At 38.2% G+C, this 22,760-nt stretch overlaps 1 protein-coding gene across 2 annotated transcripts in view; it reads left to right on the top strand.

Moving 5' to 3' along the window:
• LOC124616682 overlaps positions 1-22,404 on the top strand; it is a 64,921-nt gene extending 42,517 nt beyond the window's left edge. For both annotated transcript variants that reach the window (XM_047145014.1, XM_047145015.1), the window contains exons 3-5: positions 6,975-7,042; positions 14,135-14,345; positions 19,905-22,404. In XM_047145014.1, the coding sequence (XP_047000970.1) occupies positions 6,975-7,042; positions 14,135-14,345; positions 19,905-20,594 (969 nt within the window). In that variant the 3' untranslated portion in view covers positions 20,595-22,404. The remainder of the gene's footprint in view (positions 1-6,974; positions 7,043-14,134; positions 14,346-19,904) is intronic.
• Positions 22,405-22,760: the final 356 nt, after the last annotated feature.

Here is a 22,760-nt window from a genome sequence, read left to right as displayed (position 1 = left end):
TTCAGCTTGCCAGGCATGTTGCTGTTTCTTCCATTATGCATGTTTCTGCTCACATAGTAGTCCATTGTTATCAGTTTGTTCCTTTCATTTCAGGATAGTCACTTATTTGTCCATTTGTGTATTTTATTACTGGTACTGTTGTTGGCATTTTTACTTTCATCAGAAGTATGAAAGAGACAAGCCTATTTCAGTTGTGCATCTTTCCTTGTCTGTTTAGAGGAACAAAATTCACATTTGTAGTAATATTGATTTTTTTCTATCATGAAGTAATACACAGTCTTTATTTTTCTAGTCTGGCCTTGGGTGTCATGTCTAACAGGTACAGCATGAATTATTATGTTCATGCCAGTTTCAGTATGCATTACAGAGAATCTGTCTTGTTCCTTTGAAACTGTTTCAATTGCTTATCAGTGTCATTTGAGCCTCCAGTAATTATTGATGTATCATTCACTTAGAAATTCTTAATCAATTTGCCCATATTTTAATAGCTCCTTCTACAGGCGTGCCAGGTTTTATAATACTTCACATGATGAACTAATTACATATCATTGCCTTAAGTAGTGTGCAACAATTTCTTCTGTTACTGTTGTTTGCTTATGTTAAAATTAGGAAATACTGAATCAGTACAATGCAATGCAAGTTGGAAATAGTAATTAAACTTTAGACTGTGACGTTCATTATAAAAACTGGCCTCATCTGACTGATATTGTCATTATCCAATAAAGTAGTAATGAGGCAATGTATGATAGAAGTATTCACTGATGAGTATAGAACTATAGAATGAGCAGGCACGGGAATAGTAATTTTCATAAAAATAGCTAGCGTACTTTATAAAAAACAATATCTGTAGAAATGAGTTTGCAGACAAGCTGAACAAAGATGGACGAGAGGAAGTTAGCTATAGTTATGTTCTAAAACTTTCAAATCTACATCTGCATCTACATGACTACTCTGCAATTCACATTTAAGTGCTTGGCAGAGGGTTCATCGAACCACAATCATACTATCTCTCTACCATTCCACTCCCGAACAGCGCGCGGGAAAAACAAACACCTAAACCTTTCTGTTTGAGCTCTGATTTCTCTTATTTTATTTTGATGATCATTCCTACCTATGTAGGTTGGGCTCAACAAAATATTTTCGCATTCGGAAGAGAAAGTTGGTGACTGAAATTTTGTAAATAGATCTCGCCGCGACAAAAAACGTCTTTGCTGTAATGACTTCCATCCCAATTCGCATATCATATCTGCCACACTCTCTCCCCTATTACGTGATAATACAAAATGGGCTGCCCTTTTTTGCACCCTTTTGATGTCCTCCGTCAATCCCACCCGGTAAGGATTCCACACCGCGCAGCAATATTCTAACAGAGGACGAACGAGTGTAGTGTAAGCTGTCTCTTTAGTGGACTTGTTGCATCTTCTAAGTGTCCTGCGAATGAAACACAACCTTTGGCTCGCCTCCCCACAATATTATCTATGTGGTCTTTCCAACTTAAGTTGTTCGTAATTTTAACACTCAGGTACTTAGCTGAATTGACAGCCTTGAGAATTGTACTATTTATCTAGTAATCAAATTCCAACGGATTTCTTTTGGAGCTCATGTGGATCACCTCATGCTTTTCGTTATTTAGCGTCAACTGCCACCTGCCACACCATACAACAATCTTTTCTAAATCGCTTTGCAACTGATACTGGTCTTCGGATGACCTTACTAGATGGTAAATTACAGCATCATCTACGAACAACCTAAGAGAACTGCTCAGATTGTCACCCAGGTCATTTATATAGATCAGGAACAGCAGAGGTCCCAGGACGCTTCCCTGGGGACACCTGATATCACTTCAGTTTTACTCGATGATTTGCCGTCTATTACTACGAACTGCGACCTTCCTGACAGGAAATCATGAATCCAGTCGCACAACTGAGACGATACCCCATAGGCCCGCAGCTAGATTAGAAGTCGCTTGTGAGGAATGGTGTCAAAAGCTTTCCGGAAATCTAGAAATACGGAATCAACTTGAAATCCCGTGTTGATAGTGGCCATTACTTCATGCGAATAAAGAGCTAGCTGCGTTGCACAAGAACGATGTTTTCTGAAACCATGCTGATTACGTATCAATAGATTGTTCCCTTTGAGGTGATTCATAATGTTTGAATACAGTATATGCTCCAAAACCCTACTGCAAACCGACGTCAATGTTATAGGTCTGTAGTACAAATGTTATGAAAATCAATTCCTGAAGAAAGAGAGAAAGAATGACTGCAGACTACAACAGTAATCATTACAAAAGAATATTTTCTAACAGTGTACCAATGACTGGTGATTAAATTATCCCTCTCTCCTAACTTCACAGCATTGGGATATGGAAAACTGAAGGCTTATTATTATCAATTCAGAATGACCAATGACGTCATGTACACATGCACTGGAGGCAATCAACTGCAAACAGCCAGTACTTGAATGTATGAACTTTGACAGGAAGTGAAGCAAGCTACTGAAAGATATAATAATTAATGGAATAATTTGGCCAGCTAGAAAAAGTTAACTGAAGCAATTCTTTTAAAATGTCTTCTATAAACCCTGCATTCAAACTTATGAATTTCAGTCACCAACTAAAAAACAAATTGTGAACTAATTTTAGGAGAGTAACCACAAAAACTTGTAATATTCAAAATAAAGCAATGGGAACAGTCTTCATCAGGGTTACAACTATCTCACATTGTGTCCTGAAATGATAAATATACTACTCACTGTCCTCGCAACATCTCCCACACTGATATTCCAACAATCTATGCAATATTCTTGTCCATCCCCACTCCACCCCTATCCTCAGCTCCTTGCCTCATGGCTCATATACCTGCAACCGACCTTGATGCGAGACATGCCCCATACATCCTTCCACTACCATCTACTTCAGTCCTGTCACAGTTTCACTTGTGGAAGCAGCCATGTGATCTACAAACTTGACTGCAACCACTAAGCTGCAGTTTATATGGACATAACAACTAACAAACTGTCTGTCCACTTGAAAGGCCATTGCCAAACAATGACCAGCAGACAGGTGGACCACTTAGTTGCTGAACATGACACCCAGCATTATGTGCTTCTCTTTAATGCTTCACTGCCTCAGCCACATAGATTCTTCCCGCTGACACCAGCTTTTCTGAATTGTACATGTGGGAATTCTCCTTACAACATATCCTTCATCCCCATAATCCCGCTGGCCTCAACTTTCGCTAGTCCCTGTCCTCCACTTCCCTATCTCCGTCTCTACTCCCACTACTCCCACTCCAGTATTAAACATGCCTTCTGTCCCTGGGTGGATTCAGGTTACCTTATCAACAGGTTGAGGTTACGGATATGAAAGTAGCTAGGATGATTGCAGGTACTAGTAGATGGGAACAATGGCAGGAGGGTGTCCACAACGAGGAAATCAAAGAAAAACTGGGAATGAACTCTATAATGTAGCAGTCAGGACGAACTGCCTTAGATGGTGGGGTCAAGTTACATACATGGGAGAAGCAAGGTTACCCAAGAGACTCATGGGTTCAGCAGTATAGGGTAGGAGGAGTCGGAGCAGACCAAGGAGAAGGTACCTGGATTTGGTTAAGAATGATTTTGAAGTAATAGGCTTAACATCAGATGAGGCACCAATGTTAGCACTGAATAGTGGATCATGGAGGAATTTTATAAGGGGGACTATGCTCCAGACTGAATGCTGAAAGGCATAATCAGTCTTAAATGATGATGATGATGATGATGATTGTGTCCCACCAGTGCACCTGCATAGTCCTTTCCCCTTCCCTACTTCTCCCCCTCTCCCATGAGCTTTTGATTATTCACAGGCAAGTGAAAAATGTATGACTATGTTACTTGGGAAGAACAGTTGTATCTCCCACATATGCAAGCCATACTACACACTATTTTCTGTGGCTTTTTGGTTGTACAAAATATTGTTAAAAGAATAACTTCTATTATTTCTTGCTCTTACTAAACGATATTTTAACAGGTATTATGAGTAATGAGAAGTAAAGTAATATACTTCTGCCAGTCAGGTGGCATGGAAAATATAACATGATCCTCACATTTACTGGCTTTCACATCTAGAGATTCCTTCTCTGAAGGTGGGGAAAAATGACAGAATAAAGTGGGTTTTTTTTTTTTTTTTTTTTTTTTTTTTTTTTTTTTTTTTTTTTTTTTTTTTTTTTTTTTTCATCAGTCTACTGACTGGTTTGATGCGGCCTGCCACGAATTCCTTTCCTGTGCTAACCTCTTCATCTCAGAGTAGCACCTGCAACCTACGTCCTCAATTATTTGCTTGATGTATTCCAATCTCTGTCTTCCTCTACAGTTTTTGCCCTCTACACCTCCCTCTAGTACCATGGAAGTCATTCCCTCATGTCTTAGCAGATGTCCTATCATCCTGTCCCTTTTCCTTATCAGTGTTTTCCACATATTCCTTTCCTCTCCGATTCTGCATAGAACCTCCTCATTCCTTACCTTCCTATGAAAGTGTCTTGATTTTTCTTTAGCCTTGCTTCCATTATTAGCCGTAACGACAGAATTGCCTCTCTCGTCCCTTTACTTTTCCTAAAGCCAAACTGATCGTCCCCTAGCGCATTCTCAATCTTCTTTTCCATTCTTCTGTATATTATTCTTGTAAGCAGCTTCGATGCATGAGCTGTTAAGCTGATTGTGCGATAATTCTCGCATTTGTCAGCTCTTGCCGTCTTCGGACTTGTGTGGATGATGCTTTTCCGAAAGTCAGATGGTATGTCGCCAGACTCATGTATTCTACACACCAACGTGAATAGTCGTTTTGTTGCCACTTCCCCCAATGATTTTAGAAATTCTGATTGAATGTTATCTATCCCTTCTGCCTTATTTGACCGTAAGTCCTCCAAAGCTCTTTTAAATTCCGAGTCTAATACTGGATGCCCTATCTCTTCTAAATCGACTCCTGTTTCTTCTTCTATCACATCAGACAAATCTTCACCCTCATAGAGGCTTTCAATGTATTCTTTCCACCTATCTGCTCTCTCCTCTGCATTTAACAGTGGAATTCCCGTTGCACTCTCAATGTTACCACCGTTGCTTTTAATGTCACCAAAGGTTGTTTTAACTTTCCTGTATGCTGAGTCTCCATCCGAGAATCATATCTTTTTCGATGTCTTCACATTTTTCCTGCAGCCATTTCGTCTTAGCTTCCCTGCACTTTCTATTTATTTCATTCCTCAGCGACCTGTATTTCTGTATTCCTGATCTTCCGGGAACATGTTTGTACTTCCTCCTTTCATCAATCAACTGAAGTATTTCTTCTGTTACCCATGGTTTCTTCGCAGCTACCTTCTTTGTACCTATGTTTTCCTTCCCAGCTTCTGTGATGGCCCTTTTTAGAGATGTCCATTCCTCTTCAACTGTACTGCCTACTGCGCTACTCCTTATTGCTGTATCTATAGCGTTAGAGAACTTCAAACGTATCTCGTCATTCCTTAGTACTTCCGTATCCCACTTCTTTGCGTATTGATTCTTCCTGACTAATGTCTTGAACTTCAGCCTACTCTTCATCACTACTATATTGTGATCTGAGTCTATATCTGCTCCTGGGTACGCCTTACAGTCCAATATCTGATTTCGGAATCTCTGTCTGACCATGATGTAATCTAATTGAAATCTTCCCGTATCTCCCGGCCTTTTCCAAGTATACCTCCTCCTCTTGTGATTCTTGAACAGGGTATTCACTATTACTAGCTGAAACTTGTTACAGAACTCAATTAGTCTTTCTCCTCTTTCATTCCTTGTCCCAAGCCCATATTCTCCTGTAACCTTTTCTTCTACTCCTTCCCCTACAACTGCATTCCAGTCGCCCATGACTATTAGATTTTCATCCCCCTTTACATACTGCATTACCCTTTCAATATCCTCATATACTTTCTCTATCTGTTCATCTTCATCTTGAACTATCGTTGTCGGTGTTGGTCTGCTGTCGATTCTGATTAGAACAACCCGGTCACTGAACTGTTCACAGTAACACACCCTCTGCCCTACCTTCCTATTCATAATGAATCCTACACCTGTTATACGATTTTCTGCTGCTGTTGATATTACCCGATACTCATCTGACCAGAAATCCTTGTCTTCCTTCCACTTCACTTCACTGACCGCTACTATATCTAGATTGAGCCTTTGCATTTCCCTTTTCGGATTTTCTAGTTTCCCTACCACGTTCAAGCTTCTGACATTCCATGCCCCGACTCATAGAACGTTATCCTTTCGTTGATTATTCAATCTTTTTCTCATGGTAACCTCCCCCTTGGCAGTCCCCTCCCGGAGATCCGAATGGGGGACTATTCCGGAATCTTTTGCCAATGGAGAGATCATCATGACACTTCTTCAATTACAGGCCACATGTCCTGTGGATGCACGTTACATGTCTTTAATGCAGTGGTTTCCATTGCCTTCTGCACCCTCATGTCGTTGATCATTGCTGATTCTTCCGCCTTTAGGGGCAATTTCCCACCCCTAGGACAAGAGAGTGCCCTGAACCTCTGTCTGCTCCTCCACCCTCTTTGACAAGGCCGTTGGCAGAATGAGGCTGACTTCTTATGCCGGAAGTCTTCGGCCGCCAATACTGATTATTTATCAAAATTTAGGCAGTGGCGGGGATCGAACCCGGGACCAAAGACGTTTCTGATTATGAATCAAAGACGCTACCCCTAGACCACGGGTAGGTGACAAAGAAAGAAATTGAACCAGCTAGATCAGGAAAGAGGAATATTAAGTGAGAAAAAGTTGGTGCTTCTCAGTACTCTCGTATGTTCAGTTTTAGTTATGAATCATCATACACCCTTGTAACTATGTTATACAGTTTGCAGATATATAAGGTTGAAGCTTTTGAAAATAAGACCATACAAATTTAATTTCTCTTGATCTGCAGCAACACTCTCAGTATCTTTCATCTTACTTTTCAGGTACTTGAGAAGTTGATGGCATTCCAGAAGAAGAAAAAGCCAAAAAATCCCTTTACACAAATTCCAAGGTTAGTTTCAAGACACTTGATTTTTAGTGAACAGGAGTGAACATGGTCAAGGAAAACCATTCATTGACTGTGTACCACATGTCCCATCAGGAATGAGGATGTTGGGGTGTGTGAAATGAGCCAAAATATCGAGGCTGTTCAGAAAGTAAGTTACAATTGGTCCCAAAATGAAAACCACTGTGAAAATCATATGAAGCTTTGCACAGATTTGTCGGGCAGTGTCTCTGGTATGCCCATCAATCGTGTGACACTGTTTTTATTTTTTTTTTTTTTCAGTTCTCAGTGCACAGTAAGCTCATAAAAATGATTAGAAAATAGTGTCTCCGGGCAAGTACAAGGGCCTGATGAGAAATTCCACCTGAAGCTATGCAGCCCACATAAAATAACTGTAATGCATTTCCTTCTTCAAGACAATTATCTGCTATATGAATCCATGGTGTCTGTTCTTTCAGGCACATTCATATAATTGATTCACCTAGATGGACATTGTATCCACCTTCTTCACAGCAGATGCGCAAGTATGTCCAACCTCCTACAGGAATCTCAGAATAGTGAGCAAGGAGGAAATGGGCAGGGACTGTATGTAGGTGGAAATGTGGGTTGGCCATGAGGGAAGTGTTTTATCACCCACAATATAGCCCATAAGTGGCTCCCCCTGAGTTTCATCTCTGCTAACATGAACCAGCAGTTCAAGACAACATCTTGGCACAGTAAACATGCTGTAGACCAGCATAGAGACCTGACAGAAAGCACTTATGGGTCCATGTATGACGAGTGTATTGCAAAGTTGGTATTACACTGTAACAAATGTCTAAGTTGGAGTTGCAACTATGTAGATAAGCAACTGGAAGTTGTAGCTAACTGTTGTAAATAGAATACTTTTGATTTTCACAGTGGTTTCCATTTTGTGGCAATCAGACCTTACTTTCCGAATACCTCTTGTATAAATTAATTTTAAAAAAATTGGGTATGAGAAACCATTCCTCTATGCTGTATTAACAATTAACTATGACTAAACTGCTACATACTATTTCTACTTATGCAAGTAAAAAAAAGGGATATAACAGAATTAGCAGGGACCCATTTCTCTTTTGAGAGTCTCTGTGGTAACAAAATTTGTGTTTATTGGTACAATCCTGAAGTCAAGTGGCAAATACAAAAAATAAAGGACATTGTGATCTATTTCTTCGAAAATGATGGAATTATTCACTAAATAATTCCTCTGGAAAATATTGGTGCAATGTTTCATCTTATCTAAGATGGCTGATGAGTTCATGAAGAGAAATCGTGTGAAAAAGTGGCACACATATCACTATTTCCCTTCTTAGTAGACCACACAATGCTTTCTATGACTGGAGTTTCCCAAAAGAAAGTTATGAGTGCTCGTCTCCAGCATAACATCCAAATGGTTGTGTGCAATTGATTTTTGCACTTTAAATAGGAAACCCAAGTTCATTTACCAAGCTCTTTTCATGCTTTATCTGTTTCTTAGGCACACTTTACACATCTCTGGACTTTGATTTTCGATAATGAACCTTTTCCAGTATATATTCACCAAAACTGAATTTTTTGTATGTAATGTTCCTTAGAACCTTTGGTTCTGAAAGCCTGACGTTTCAGATCACCTCTCAATTTGTGAAGTTACTGGCTCACTTATATTGCTGCTGTTCTTTGATAACACTGACATTTCACTGTCTCATTCTCTAAAACTGGTTTAAACTGATTTAAACTTCAGATTACTTCACATTTAGTTGTCAAAACACATATTGATGATGATCAGCTTATTCTATCAACTGTTTTTGTAGTTCACATAAACCAGTTTATCAACTACACTTGAACTGTAAATCGTGGTACATCTACATCTACATCTACATTTATACTCCGCAAGCAACCCAACAGTGTGTGACGGAGGGCACTTTATGTGCCACTGTCATTACCTCCCTTTTCTGTTCCAGTCGCGTATGGTTCGCGGGAAGAAGGACTGTCTGAAAGCCTCCGTGCGCGCTCGAATATCTCTAATTTTACATTCGTGATCTCCTCGGGAGGTAGAAGTAGGGGGCAGCAATATATTCGACACCTCATCCAGATACGCACCCTTTCAAAACCTGGACAACAAGCTACACCGCGATGGAGAGCGCCTCTCTTGCAGAATCTGCCACTTGAGTTTGCTAAACATCTCCATAACGCTATCACGGTTACCAAATAACCCTGTGGCGAAACACGCCGCTCTTCTTTGGATCTTCTCTATCTCCTCCGTCAACCCGATCTGGTATGGGTCCCACACTGATGAGCAATACTCAAGTATAGGTCAAACGAGTGTTTTGTAAGCCACCTCCTTTGTTGATGGACTACATTTTCTAAGGACTCTCCCAATGAATCTCAACCTGGTATCCGCCTTACCAACAATTAATTTTATATGATCATTCCACTTCAAATCGTTCCGCACGCATACTCCCAGATATTTTACAGAAGTAACTGCTACCAGTGTTTGTTCTGCTATCATGTAATCATACAATGAAGGATCCCTCTTTCTATGTATTCGCAATACATTACATTTGTCTATGTTAAGGGTCAGTTGCCACTCCCTGCACCAAGTGCCTATCTGCTGCAGATCTTCCTGCATTTCGCTACAATTTTCTAATGCTGCAACTTCTCTGTATACTACAGCATCATCCGTGAAAAGCCACATGGAACTTCCGACACTATCTACTAGGTCGTTTATATATATTGTGAAAAGCAATGGTCCCATAACACTCCCCTGTGGCACGCCAGAGGTTACTTTAATGTCTGTAGACGCCTCTCCATTGAGAACAACATGCTGTGTTCTGTTTGCTAAAAACTCTTCAATCCAGCCACACAGCTGGTCTGATATTCCGTAGGCTCTTACTTTGTTTATCAGGTGACAGTGCGGAACTGTATCGAATGCCTTCCGGAAATCAAGAAAAATAGCATCTACCTGGGAGCCTGTATCTAATATTTTCTGGGTCTCTTGAACAAATAAAGCGAGTTGGGTCTCACACGATCGCTGTTTCCGGAATCCATGTTGATTCCTACAGAGTAGATTCCGTGTTTCCAAAAACGACATGATACTCGAGCGAAAAACATGTTCTAAAATTCTACAACAGATCGACGTCAGAGACATAGGTCTATAGTTTTGCGCATCTGCTCGACAACCCTTCTTGAAGACTGGGACTACCTGTGCTCTTTTCCAATCATTTGGAACCTTCCATTCCTCTAGAGACTTGCAGTACACGGCTGTTAGAAGGGGGACAAGTTCTTTCGCGTACTCTGTGTAGAATCAAATTGGTATCCCGTCAGGTCCAGTGGACTTTCCTCTGTTGAGTGATTCCAGTTGCTTTTCTATTCCTTGTGCACTTATTCCGATGTCAGCCATTTTTTTGTTTGTGCGAGGATTTAGAGAAGGAACTGCAGTGCGGTCTTCCTCTGTGAAACAGCGTTGGAAAAAGGTGTTTAGTATTTCAGCTTTATGCGTGTCGTCCTCTGTTTCAATGCCATCATCATCCTGGAGTGTCTGGATATGCTGTTTCGTGCCACTTACTAATTTAATGTAAGACCAGAACTTCCTAGGATTTTCTGTCAAGTCGGTACATAGAATTTTACTTTCGAATTCACTGAACACTTCACGCATAGCCCTCCTTATGCTAACTTTGACATCGTTTAGCTTCTGTTTGTCTGAGAGGTTTTGGCTGCGTTTAAACTTGGATTGAAGCTCTCTTTGCTTTCGCAGTAATTCCTTTAGTACACATTTCCTTGAATAGTCGTCACTTGTGTCTATACAAATGACAAATCTTCATAAAAACTGATAAAAATAAATAGTTTGCAGTGTGAGTCACATTGATTTGAGGAAGTTATGTGGATGGCTACAGCTGGACTGTTCAAATAAGTTCATAAAATATTTACACCGACTGACTGTAACATTCAATATTATGAGAAGGAAAGTAGCTGTTCACCATATAGTGGAGATGCTGAGTCGCAGATAGGCACAACAAAAAGACTCTCACAATTATGGCTTTTGGCCATTAAGGCCTTTGTCAACAGTAGACATACATACACACATGCACACACACTCACGCAAATGCAACTCACATACATGACTGCAGTCTTAGGCAACCAAAACTGAGTGTGGTTTCGGTTGCCTGAGACTGCAGTCGTGTGTGTGAGCCACGTTTGCAAGAGTGTGCAGGCATGTGCATATGTATGTCTATTGTTGACGAAGGCCATAATGGATGAAAGATATAATTGTGAGAGTCTTTTTGTTGTGCCTATCTGCGACTCATCATCTCCACTATATGGTGAGTAGCTACTTCCCTTCTCATAATATTGAATGTAACAGTCAGTCAGTGTAAATATTTTATGAACTTATTTGAATAGTCCAGCTGTAGTCATCCACATAACTTCTTCATGTCAATGTGACTCACACTGTGAACTATTTATTGTTATCAGTTTTTATGAAGATTTGTCATTTTTCCATCCTGGATTTTCCGCTGTTTGACTATAACATTCAGATCTACAGATATTAGTAACTCTGACATCAAAATCATATGAATCCAAAACATGAATTTTTACACTGAGATATTAACATGAAAATAGATAATTATGGATTATCTCATGGAGATGTTGCTAAAACTACAGTATTACTAGACATTGACTTTGGCATAGAGATCTTAGCCATATAGCTAGTAAGTTCCAATTTCTGGACCTGTTTTCTAGTTGCTATACTTTGTAGACAAGTGTTTGAATATTTAGTGCAGTCTGCAAATACAAATTGCTTTATAAAGAGCACAGTCTTGAAATTAATGGCAGTGACATAGCAAACTACAGATTTCTGTTACAAAAAGACATTGCTGAAAAACTAATTATACATTTGGCATTAGCAGAACTCCAATAAACTAATGAATAATGAATTATACTGAAATTTCATCTAGCTATGAATTTTGATACTTTACCGGATATATGGTAAATGTACTACCAGTATAATACAGAAAAGAAAAAAGTTATCTAAGGAAAAGAATTATATCAAATGGTGTTATTCCTTTCTGGTATGTTACAAATGCAAGTATGACTGTAACTTTGAAAGCATAATTTACAGACGTATCATTATCTTTAGTGGAAGTTTTGTCATATAAAGAACTGCCAGAGTTGTACACGTAGTATCTTAAAACCTAATAAAATATTATAAGAAAACAAATTTTAAAATTTATTTTTCTGTTGTAATAACACTCATGAGCAGTTGAAGTACACAAACCTACCTATTAGTGTTAACTGTTAACCCTCTCATCCAGATGACACTGGTGAGACACTATGGCATGAACTCCACAAGAGAGGGAAAGCCATCTTAATATATGCCCACTTCAACTGCTATCCACAAATCAAGAGCTTTGAGGTGCAATGAAGCTGGAGCCGAGACAAACACCTTTCACTCATGTCACAGATGTACTTGATAAGAGTGATGTCAGATGACCTGGAGGAGGCTCTGAGCACTATGGGACTTAACAGCTATGGTCATCAGTCCCCTAGAACTTAGAACTACTTAAACCTGACTAACCTAAGGACATCACACAACACCCAGTCATCACGAGGCAGAGAAAATCCCTGACCCCACCGGGAATCAAACCCGGGCACGGGAAGCGAGAACGCTACCGCACGACCACGAGCTGCGGGCGACCTGGAGGAGGGAGCACACAAGCATCCTCATGTTTTTAGAGTATTCCTCTAACCATTCTGACACAGAAGATGAAAAATGGGATGGTGCGTTGTCTGTATGAAGTTACAAGTGCTGTGGCTGAACAAATGAATGCACATAATACAGCAGTACATTCCGGTATTATTTGCTACTGAGACATGGTGGCAGCTGTATAAGAGGCCCCATTTCATCTTGTGGTGAACACCTTCACAGGGGAATACCTCCATTTGCTTGAATGGTGCCCTGTTGCCGAGGTAACGCTTCCTGTCACGTTGTTTTTAACATTCATATAATAATAATGTTTATTTGTCCATGTTAACTTTACAGTCTTGGACATCATCATTTTTTGTACAATTATATCAATATCATGTCAGTCCAAGAACGGATATATACATCAAGTAGCACATTGCATATCATTCCATGCAATAATGTTATAAACACATTAGCACATTATATATCACTCCATACATATAATGATTATATACATCAATTAGCCAATTATAACAATACCACCACTAATATACTGCAGTATGTAAAAGAATAAACTAACAGTACTGCAGCTCAGAATTCTTTTAATGAGTATAAACTTCTTTCTATTAACAAATTTTTCAACTTGCTCTTGAAAAGATTGCCTTGGAGTTGCTTTATATTTTTTGGTAACTCATAATAGAATTGTCTCCCAGTTACATATGGACTGTGGTCTGTAGCTTTCTTGTTAGTTCGTATCCTATGATAGTCGCTTTTGGCTCGAGTATTGTAATTATGGGTGTCACTGCTGTGTCACTGCTGTTAGCTCGTACCATGGATCATGAGTCAGAGCACCCTTTTCCCATTCTTCAAGCATCCAGAGTCTGTATTCCTAGGTTTATGCTAACCACTTAGTTCTGTGATGTGCACACTTGTACACTAAGGTACACTTTGTGTTGTCCAGCAGTGAATCAGCAAATCATATGCTCCTCTGTAGCATGTCAATGTATGGGTACCGTGCTTGACAGTCAATGGCCATCCTCTGTCAATAACACATTATTGCTCATGAGAGCTGACTCAGGCAGCAGAAATTTTTTGCAAATTACGACACACTCTTGAAAAGGTTTCACATGAATAGTGCAGTGTCTGCATTACTGTAGACGTGGAGAGATCATCGTGAACTAAGTCACTTAGTTACAATTGAGTGGTGACGATCATATGCACTTTCTATCATGGGTCCTTCCCATACTGCATTTGATTGTCTCACTAAAATTCCAGTTGCATGATACCTTGAACTATTCTATTTGTCTGGTGGTAAGAGTGCTCTCCAACACATCAGTTAAATCTGATTCAATTGCTCATGGGTTTAATGCCTTAAAATTACTTTCTGACTTCTCTGATACCATATTCCAATTTCACAGATGCTTTAAAGCATTTACAGATGGTGACCATGACTTCATTATTTTGGAAGACTTGAGTGTGCTTGGTTTCCAGGCAGCCAAAGGACAACAAACATATAACTTTGCACATTGTGCAGAAGTTCTAAAATGCATAGCTAGGTTCCACGGTCTTTCATTTGCTATGAAAGACCAGGAACCGGAAGAATTCAGAGCTGCTGCAGGCAATTTGCAGGTAACGTATACCTTAGAACACTAGTATCGTACATCTGAATTAATACATAAAGAGGACAGACAACACTCATCAAATGGAGGTGGCACTGAGTAGAGGACACTCTCAAATGAAAAGACTGAAAAACTCGTTAGCTTATAAACAAAGAATGTCATCAGAACTAAACACACACACACACACACACACACACACACACTCACACACCTTTCAATGATACCACTTCACTGGGTGTGGTCAGGAAGCTGTGTCAGGAGACACCACTGGTAGTAGCAACTACACATCAGCATTGTTATATTCCTTTTGACATAAGTTCCAAATTATAGATTTTCCAGTGGAAGATGGAAGCTTTGCTTAAAGGGAGAAAAAAGCTAAGTTGCACTGTATAAAAGTAGTACTGAGTCAAATGATAAAAAGGAAATGGGTATTCACTCTTTCTTTATGTTGCTTAGATTCAGCACATTTACAAGATTTCTTTTCTTATAAAAATCAGATACACATTGCACTTCCTACAGAGATTACCGTATTTACTCGAATCTAAGCCGCACTTTTTTTCCGGTTTTTGTAATCCAAAAAACCGTCTGCGGCTTAGAATCGAGTGCAAAGCAAGCGGGAGTTCTGAAAAATGTTGGTGGGTGCCGCCACAACTAACTTCTGCCGTCGAATATATGTAGCACTACACAGGCATGCTTTGTAGGCACAAAGATAAATACTGGCACCAAAATCTCTGTGTCAGTAAATAAATTTAAAAAAAAAAGTGGAAAACGAGCCTTTTTCCTCCGCCCAGAGTTTCGACCACTGTATTTTGGTACATTATCCAACGAAGTAAATACAAATTCTGTATTGTTGATCTTCGAATGTAGCAGCATTTCAATGTACTACGAAAATACGACTGGCAAGACTGTTTGGGATGTTTGTCAATATGGCCAACTCTACGTTCTGAATTTTTTCCTACCTGTGAGAAGAGATGGTTGCTAATAGGAACTTTTATGAATTGTGAATCACATGCAGTATTCTCTTCGCTATAAGATTAATATGAATATAAACATTTTGCCATGTATTGTTTCGTGTTTGCTACTATCTCATTTAAATCCTGTCTGCCTAATAAACTACGAAACTAGAGTGAGACAACAGCAAACACGGAAGAATATACATATCATGTCATGTTTATATTCGTATTATTCTTATGCCTGATAGTGATACAGTCAGAAATGAAGCACGGCCACTGACTAATTTTTAAATCTAAGATGACTCTAATTTCTGTGCAGAATGTAATGAACTAAAGACGCCTGCAAAGATTTTCAAACGGAGAAAAATTTTCGCTAAAATTTCGTTCAGAACATCATCAATCATACGCAGTCTATTATTTGGTTCTTGTTGATCATTATTAAAGAAAGCAGTAGTGTAAGTAACAACAAGTGTTCCGCTAATGAGACGATTGCTCTCTATTTTTTATTTGTAAGCGGCGGTAGCGCGCACAAAAGCAAGCCACGCCGCGAGTGGCGACAGGCCGTAAACACGCACTATCAGAATGCAACAACCAATGCATGACACAGTACAGTAATGCATTTTCAGCTTAAAGTGACGTAAACACCTATAACAAAGAAAACGGCGCTTATCAGATCAAAGAAAAATAAGCAATCAATTCAAACCAGACAAAGCACGTGAAAAAGGAAGGATATCCGTATAAATACGGACGGAGCGCGTGACGCGTAGCAATGGCTACCCGGTAAACCGTAACTGCTAAGCTTACGACTCGAACCAAACTACTGCAACTGTTATCGTCATTCATTCGACCTAAATTGTGTCTCATATTACAATTAGACGAACTTTGTTTCGATTTGGAGGTGCGACCTAAAACTTTCTCTCCCCTTGAATTTCGAGTCTCAAATTTCAGTTGCGGCTTAGATTCGGGAAATTTTTTTTTTCCTTGATTTCGTGTCTCATTTTTCAGGTGCGGCTTCGATTCGAGTGCGGCTTAGATTCGAGTAAATACGGTATACAATGCAAATTTTATAAATATACATCAAGTACAACTTTGAAAGCTTGTACAATTATTATTTATCACACAATTTTTCTTTTGTCTTCATAGTAACCCATATTCTTACGCATCAGATAGTTATTTTTAGCTGAGTCTGTTCCAGAAGTTAAAGATTTAGTATAACTTTTATGTGCTTGTTTCAAGTCTACAGGTTCCTAATGCAGATAGGTATATCCTTTGATGGCTTGCCCAGCAAACACATCTCAGTTGCATGTTGTTGTCAGTGTAATTTTATTATCACCCATCTTCTTGAGAATGGATGCTGAAAAAGACAAATGAATCAACATTGTAGCTAAAGAAGGCCACTCTCCAAATTCTGGTGATGTTAAGGGGCATTCAATAAGTATTGGAACTCTTTTATTTCTTGGCCAGTTTTGGTTGAAAAAATGTGGAATCTGTTATGGAACATTGTGGAATATTCCTGCTTTATTCCCTATTGTTTCACATATTTCCAATAGGTGGCATTGCTGTATGTATCCTTAAAATTTCCATCTATAGTAGAGATGCATCCTTAGCAGAGAGGTGACATTGAGTTTCTTTTGGCAGAAAACCAGAGTATCGCAAATAATAATAGGCACTTGCAGAATGTCCATGAAAACCTGGTGGTGAACAAGAGCGTGGTGAGTTGTTGGACGAGACATCTGTCATAGTTGCAATGAAGTCACACAAACCTGTCCGATCTCCCACACGTCAGCCAGCCACATGCAGCTGTGACTCCTGGAATGTTGGAATTTGAGGTGCAAAACACCAATCCATCAAGTGGCACCACACTATCTCTCATCGGAAGAACAAGTTCAAAGCAGTACTCTCAGCTGTTAAAGTCATGGCGATGGTTTTCTGGGACACTGAAGGGATACAATGGGAATCATACAGTCAATCAGTTGGATGCCAAAATTTTATTCAAACCTTTAACTACAGACATAAACCTGTCTTCCTCAGAAGAACTACAAGTAGTAGCACCTAAAAATAGAATAGATTACAACCAGTACATGGAAGTCATATGTGCAGCAAAAAGAATCATCAAAAATTATGTACAGTGGAAATATAAGATAAATGTACATGTTGCACATTATGCGGAAAGAGAAATGAAGCTGTAAGGCATAGTCATCAGTAAAATGATCTGTGTAAAATGAAAGGCAGACACATCATACACACAAATTGACAACTATATGTTTGGCATAAGTGGAGTCATGAACATAACTGCTTCCTTTATCCAATAAATTTTATTTGAGTCTAACTTTGACTGATATTCTTGTCTGCCCTATATAGAAACAGGGACAATCATTATGCCCTATTTTATATGGGCCAAATGAGAAAGTGGTTCATCATTACACTTTAAGGCATGAATTAAATTTTTTCCGAGACTGCTGTTAGTTGAAAGGGTAATTTTACAGCCATATTTCTTAGCAAGAAGGCAGCTTAGGTTATATGAAATAATTCCTAGAAATGGCATGAAAAGGAAATTCCCTTCCTCTTCACATTCATTTTCCAGTTTTTGATCTCCTAGAGTGGAACATTTTTTAGTGGTTTTACTGTCCAAAATTGGTTCTACTAATGATGATTCGTAGCCATTATTAGTGGCTAGTTTTAAGCAAATTTATCTCTTCCCAAAAATTTTCTCAGGGTAATTGAGTAACCAAAGCATGATGAATATTAGAATGGAAAAGGCTAACTTGTGTGCTTTTGGTGAGCCAAATGAACTGGAATAATGTTACCTGGAAAATTTTTGGGAAAAGTTAAATTTCATTAAAACTACAGTCAATAATAAAGGCTACAAACCATCATTAGTAGCCAAATTTTGGATCACAAAAACACAAAAATTCGTTATATTTTAGGAGATTACAAACTGGAAAAAGAAGGGAAAGAATGTGAATTTCTTTTCCTTGCCTTTTCTAGGAAATATTTTGTATAAGATAAGCTGCCTTCTTACTAATAAATATGGCTGTAAAGTTTTGTTTTCAACTAATAATGGTCTGGGAAAAAAATTTGAATCATTCCTTAAAGCATAATGATAAACCCTTCCCGCATACTGCCATCAATAAAATAAGGTCTAATGATTGTCCCTATTTCTACACAGGGCAGGCAGGAAGATCAGTCACAATTAGATTCAAATAACATTTATTGGGTAAAGGACACAGTAAGTTCATGGCTATATTTATGCCAAGCATCTCATTCAATGTCTACTCTCCCCTATTAAACTGGGAGAGAGGGTTATTTTGCATAGAGAAAACAAGGGTTTCAGATTGGATGTGCTGGAGTAATTTCACATTTTTAAGGACACTTTCAATTATAGGGACGTTATTTGTAATGATTAGTTACAGCTTAAAAACAGAAACTTTTTCAGTGGCTTTTGGCTTGTTCTTAAATAAACAAAGCACCTGAATCAGGTTCTCCATGCTGTTTCGGAGTGTTATTTTTCTCAAAGATGCAATCTGTCACTATCCTGTTTTAATGTGCATCATAGCCTTGTTCATCTTTTGCTTAGATTTATATACTGTTACATAATTTTTGTTGTGTTACTACTCTCTATAATGTTATTTTAATGTGATTTTGTTAACATGTCAGCTGTCTTTTGTTGTTGGCACTGCTTCTTATATGAGTGTCACCTGGTTGTAAGTTTCCTGCAGGCTTGTCCCTTCTGGCGTGTTAGTAGTCTGTTTGTGTGTATGGTGCGTGTCTGCCTTAGATTTTACATGGATCATTTTACCATTGACTAAGCTTTATGGCTATGCCACACCATTTGTACATATCATTTTACTGCTGACTAAGTCTTATGGCTTTGTTTCCTTTCTCATACAACATAAAAGTTAATTTTATATTTCCACTGTATGTAATTTTTGTGTTTCTTTTTCATACACATATGTCTTCCATGTACTGATCATAATCTATCCTATTTTTAGGTGTTACTACTTGTAGTTCTTTTGAGGAATACAGGTTTATATCTGTCGAAACTTTGGTAAAGGTTTGAATAAACTTCTGGCATGCAGCTGGTTAGCTGTTTGATTTCCACAATCACAGTTGCTTACTGCTACCATGTTCAAGATTTTAAACTCTGAAGGGGTTATTCTGTTTGATGTCCTCCCTCATAGTGAAACCATCAACTCTGAAGTGTATTGTGCTACCCTCAGAAAACTGAAGAAATAATTCAACATTTCTGACATCACAAAAATGCAAACAAACTTCTTCTCCAAGAGAGTGCACGATCTTACTCAAGTATGTGCTCCTGAGAAGAGCTCACAAATCTTCAGCGCACTGTTTAACATTTTTGTATATTTATTTGATGTGTGAATAGGGACTCAGGTCCTGATTTATGAAGCCAACCTAAAATATTAATCCGTATACCCATTACACTGTATGGTCTACATTTGAACACAATTTGCATTTAATTTGTCACACAAACTTTATCTCATGGACCATCCTTGGGGCAAATTTTATATTTTGATATCTGTCATGTTATCTTTGTCATTAGTCTTAAATGTTATATTAGTAAGTTAGCACTACCTAATAGCAATCCTTTATTACAGGAAGTATGGTACACTGAAGCACTGCGAGAATGGTATCGAGGAATGATGAAAAATATACTGAATTATTCTATGCAGGCAGTTTCCTTAGAATATCCTGACAGTGTATATGAACAAAAGATGAGAGAATTCTGTGAAAGTGCAGTTTACGATAAAGCCATTGATTTTGTTAAGCCTTACAAGCCTCACTCTGTTATTCTGAATGGAGATACATGGGGTCCAAATTTTTTATTCCTTTATGATGGTTCTGATGAGCAACACGTAAAAGATACTCGTCTAATTGATTTTCAGATGTCACGCTTGGCAAATCCAGTATGTGATCTCTCATTCTTTCTGTATTCAAGCACATCCAAGGAATTTAGGGAGTCAAATATTTCAGATCTGCTTAAAACTTATCACCAAAGCCTGTCTGACATGATTCAAGATTTGGGATCTGATCCACAAGTTGTTTACCCATACAAGATATTTGAAGCTGAGGTAAAACAATTCTCTGGTGTTGGATTCATTATGTCACTGGATGCTGTTGCAGTGAGCACAATGGATAGCCGTGATAAGCCAAAACTGAATTTAATGGAAGGAGAAGAATTTATTCCACAGCATGAAATTTGGAAATTTCCTCCATTAACAAATAAGCAAACAATCAAGCGGCTAGCAGATAACGTAAAATATGCCATAGAAAATGGACATATTTAATACACAAGGAAATCTGTTTCAGCCTTTAAATTTTCAAAATTTCAGATTACTGTTTTCAAAAGCAGAGCCCGGGACAGCAGTACAACTCATGGAGAAGAAAATAATTTTTTCTGACTTTCTCATTCAGTACCATGCATCAACAAGGCTCACTATGTTTACACCCAGTGTGTTGTGATTGTTCGCCTGCACTATTATCAGCAGATGTCAAATGGAACCATGTAGTTATTAGTGAAATTTATTGACAAATTTCACAGGAGTATATTGTTTTATTTATGAATAAAAATTCTTTAAAATTGTTCTCAGTCCGAACAGATTGTAAATAAATTGCAACAGATATGGGTCGCAGTTATCAAGTAAAATACTTGTCACATTCTCAAGACATCAAAACTGTTATCTTAGCTTCAAAGGTGCAACAAATGTGTTTAGTCAATGAACACATCAAATGTTAAAATGGCTCTGAAAATTTTTGGATCTGGTAGCGCACATAGTTGTTATTCATTTAGCAAATGAGATAGCAGAATGATATTTATGAAAAGTGGGGGGAGGGGAGGAGAGGGGGAGATATGACTGAAGGGCAACAGAGTCTAAGTTTGATGTAACATTGTTCCTTTGTTGTCATCTAAGTACATAGGACTCAATTACACAGTACCATTAACTGACTCTGATGTTAACCTGGTGGCTCATCATTACATTGAAATGACAAACCACATTGATAATTTCAGAATTTTGGCTGTATGGTTATTAGTTTAATTCCATAATATGTTTGTGAAGTTATTCCTGTAACAGCCCAACATTCTTAATTCACAAAACAGCAGAGGTCTCATGCAGTAAGCAGTGACTCATTTTGTAAAAGAGTAGCATGACATGGCTGTATCATTCAATTATTTGTAGGCTGTCTGCACTTTGTTATATAAGGTAGAAACCAATTCTATGTACATTGTATTTCATAATAATGTGAAGAAATATGAGAATAAGATGATTCAAAGCTGTAAATGAAAATGTTACATTTACATCTGTATTGAGCAAATTTTAGCTGTCATTATTTTAATATTTTTAAATTATTTGTCAATCCATCTATAAGCAATAAATACTGTATGGATATTTTCCAAATGAACATGTAAATTTTAAGTGAAGTAATTACAAGGAAAATGGGATGTACAAATATGTACATAAAGCAATACACCCAAGATAATATAAAATGATCCATAAAAATCTGTATACATACATGCTTCTGTTATTATAAATTTGAGGTCTTTCCTTCACAAGCATCCCCTATGCAGCAAATCATTTCATACACAAATATGACTCAGTAAAAGCTTGACATCAAACAACAGTTGTCCATCAAACTGTCATATTTGACAGGATGATGCCCGAGTGACAAGTGTGTTTTAATGCTTTTCAAAACAGAAGTTTTGATTGTATGTTTGTTCTTTTCTTCTCTGTTTCACATATTGAATACCTTTTGCAGTACCTATATTTAGTGGTTTTTGTATTGAAAGTGTATATGTAGAGTGAATTTTTGATAGTCTGATATCTAGGTCTGACTTTCATTTACATAATGAGCTCACTTGCAACAAACTGTGCATGTCTGTGTTTATTTTTATATATACCTTTTACTGTGAATGACCACACTAGCATATTGTTTTCTTGTCACACAAGTGAAGATTTGGCTTTTCTACATTATATTTAGAAAATATCTTGTGTTTTAAATGTTTCCTTAGGTGTGACTTTAACCTTTTGTTTACATACGTAACTCTGACATTACTGAACTTGTACTTTTACATTGAAGGTTACATTCTTTTGTGGTGAAATAAACATAATACATCTCAGAATATTCTTTTATTTTCACTGATTTAAACCTTTTTTTATTTGCTGTAGATATTTTATTTGACAATGACCGGAACTTGTGAGATATGCTGCAGGAGGTAAGTAGTGTGATGTATTGTGAGACTTATAGCAAATAATTTCAAATTGGGGGAGGGGGGGGGGTAAAGAGAACACTTTAGAGGTTAGTGAAGCCTTCTCTTAGAAGGGCAAAATATTCTGCAAGAATATGTTAACAAAGGAGCAGGAAAGGAAGATCTGTGCCTGAAAGACATGTTTGATTGAAGCTAAGAGAGAGATAGTGAGGACGAAGGAAATTAGTGGTGAGGGGGCTGGTTGGAA

Source organism: Schistocerca americana, chromosome 5 (genome assembly GCF_021461395.2).
Source record: "Schistocerca americana isolate TAMUIC-IGC-003095 chromosome 5, iqSchAmer2.1, whole genome shotgun sequence".
Classification (NCBI taxonomy): Eukaryota; Metazoa; Arthropoda; class Insecta; order Orthoptera; family Acrididae; genus Schistocerca; species Schistocerca americana.
This window is presented reverse-complemented; position numbering and strand designations above follow the sequence as displayed.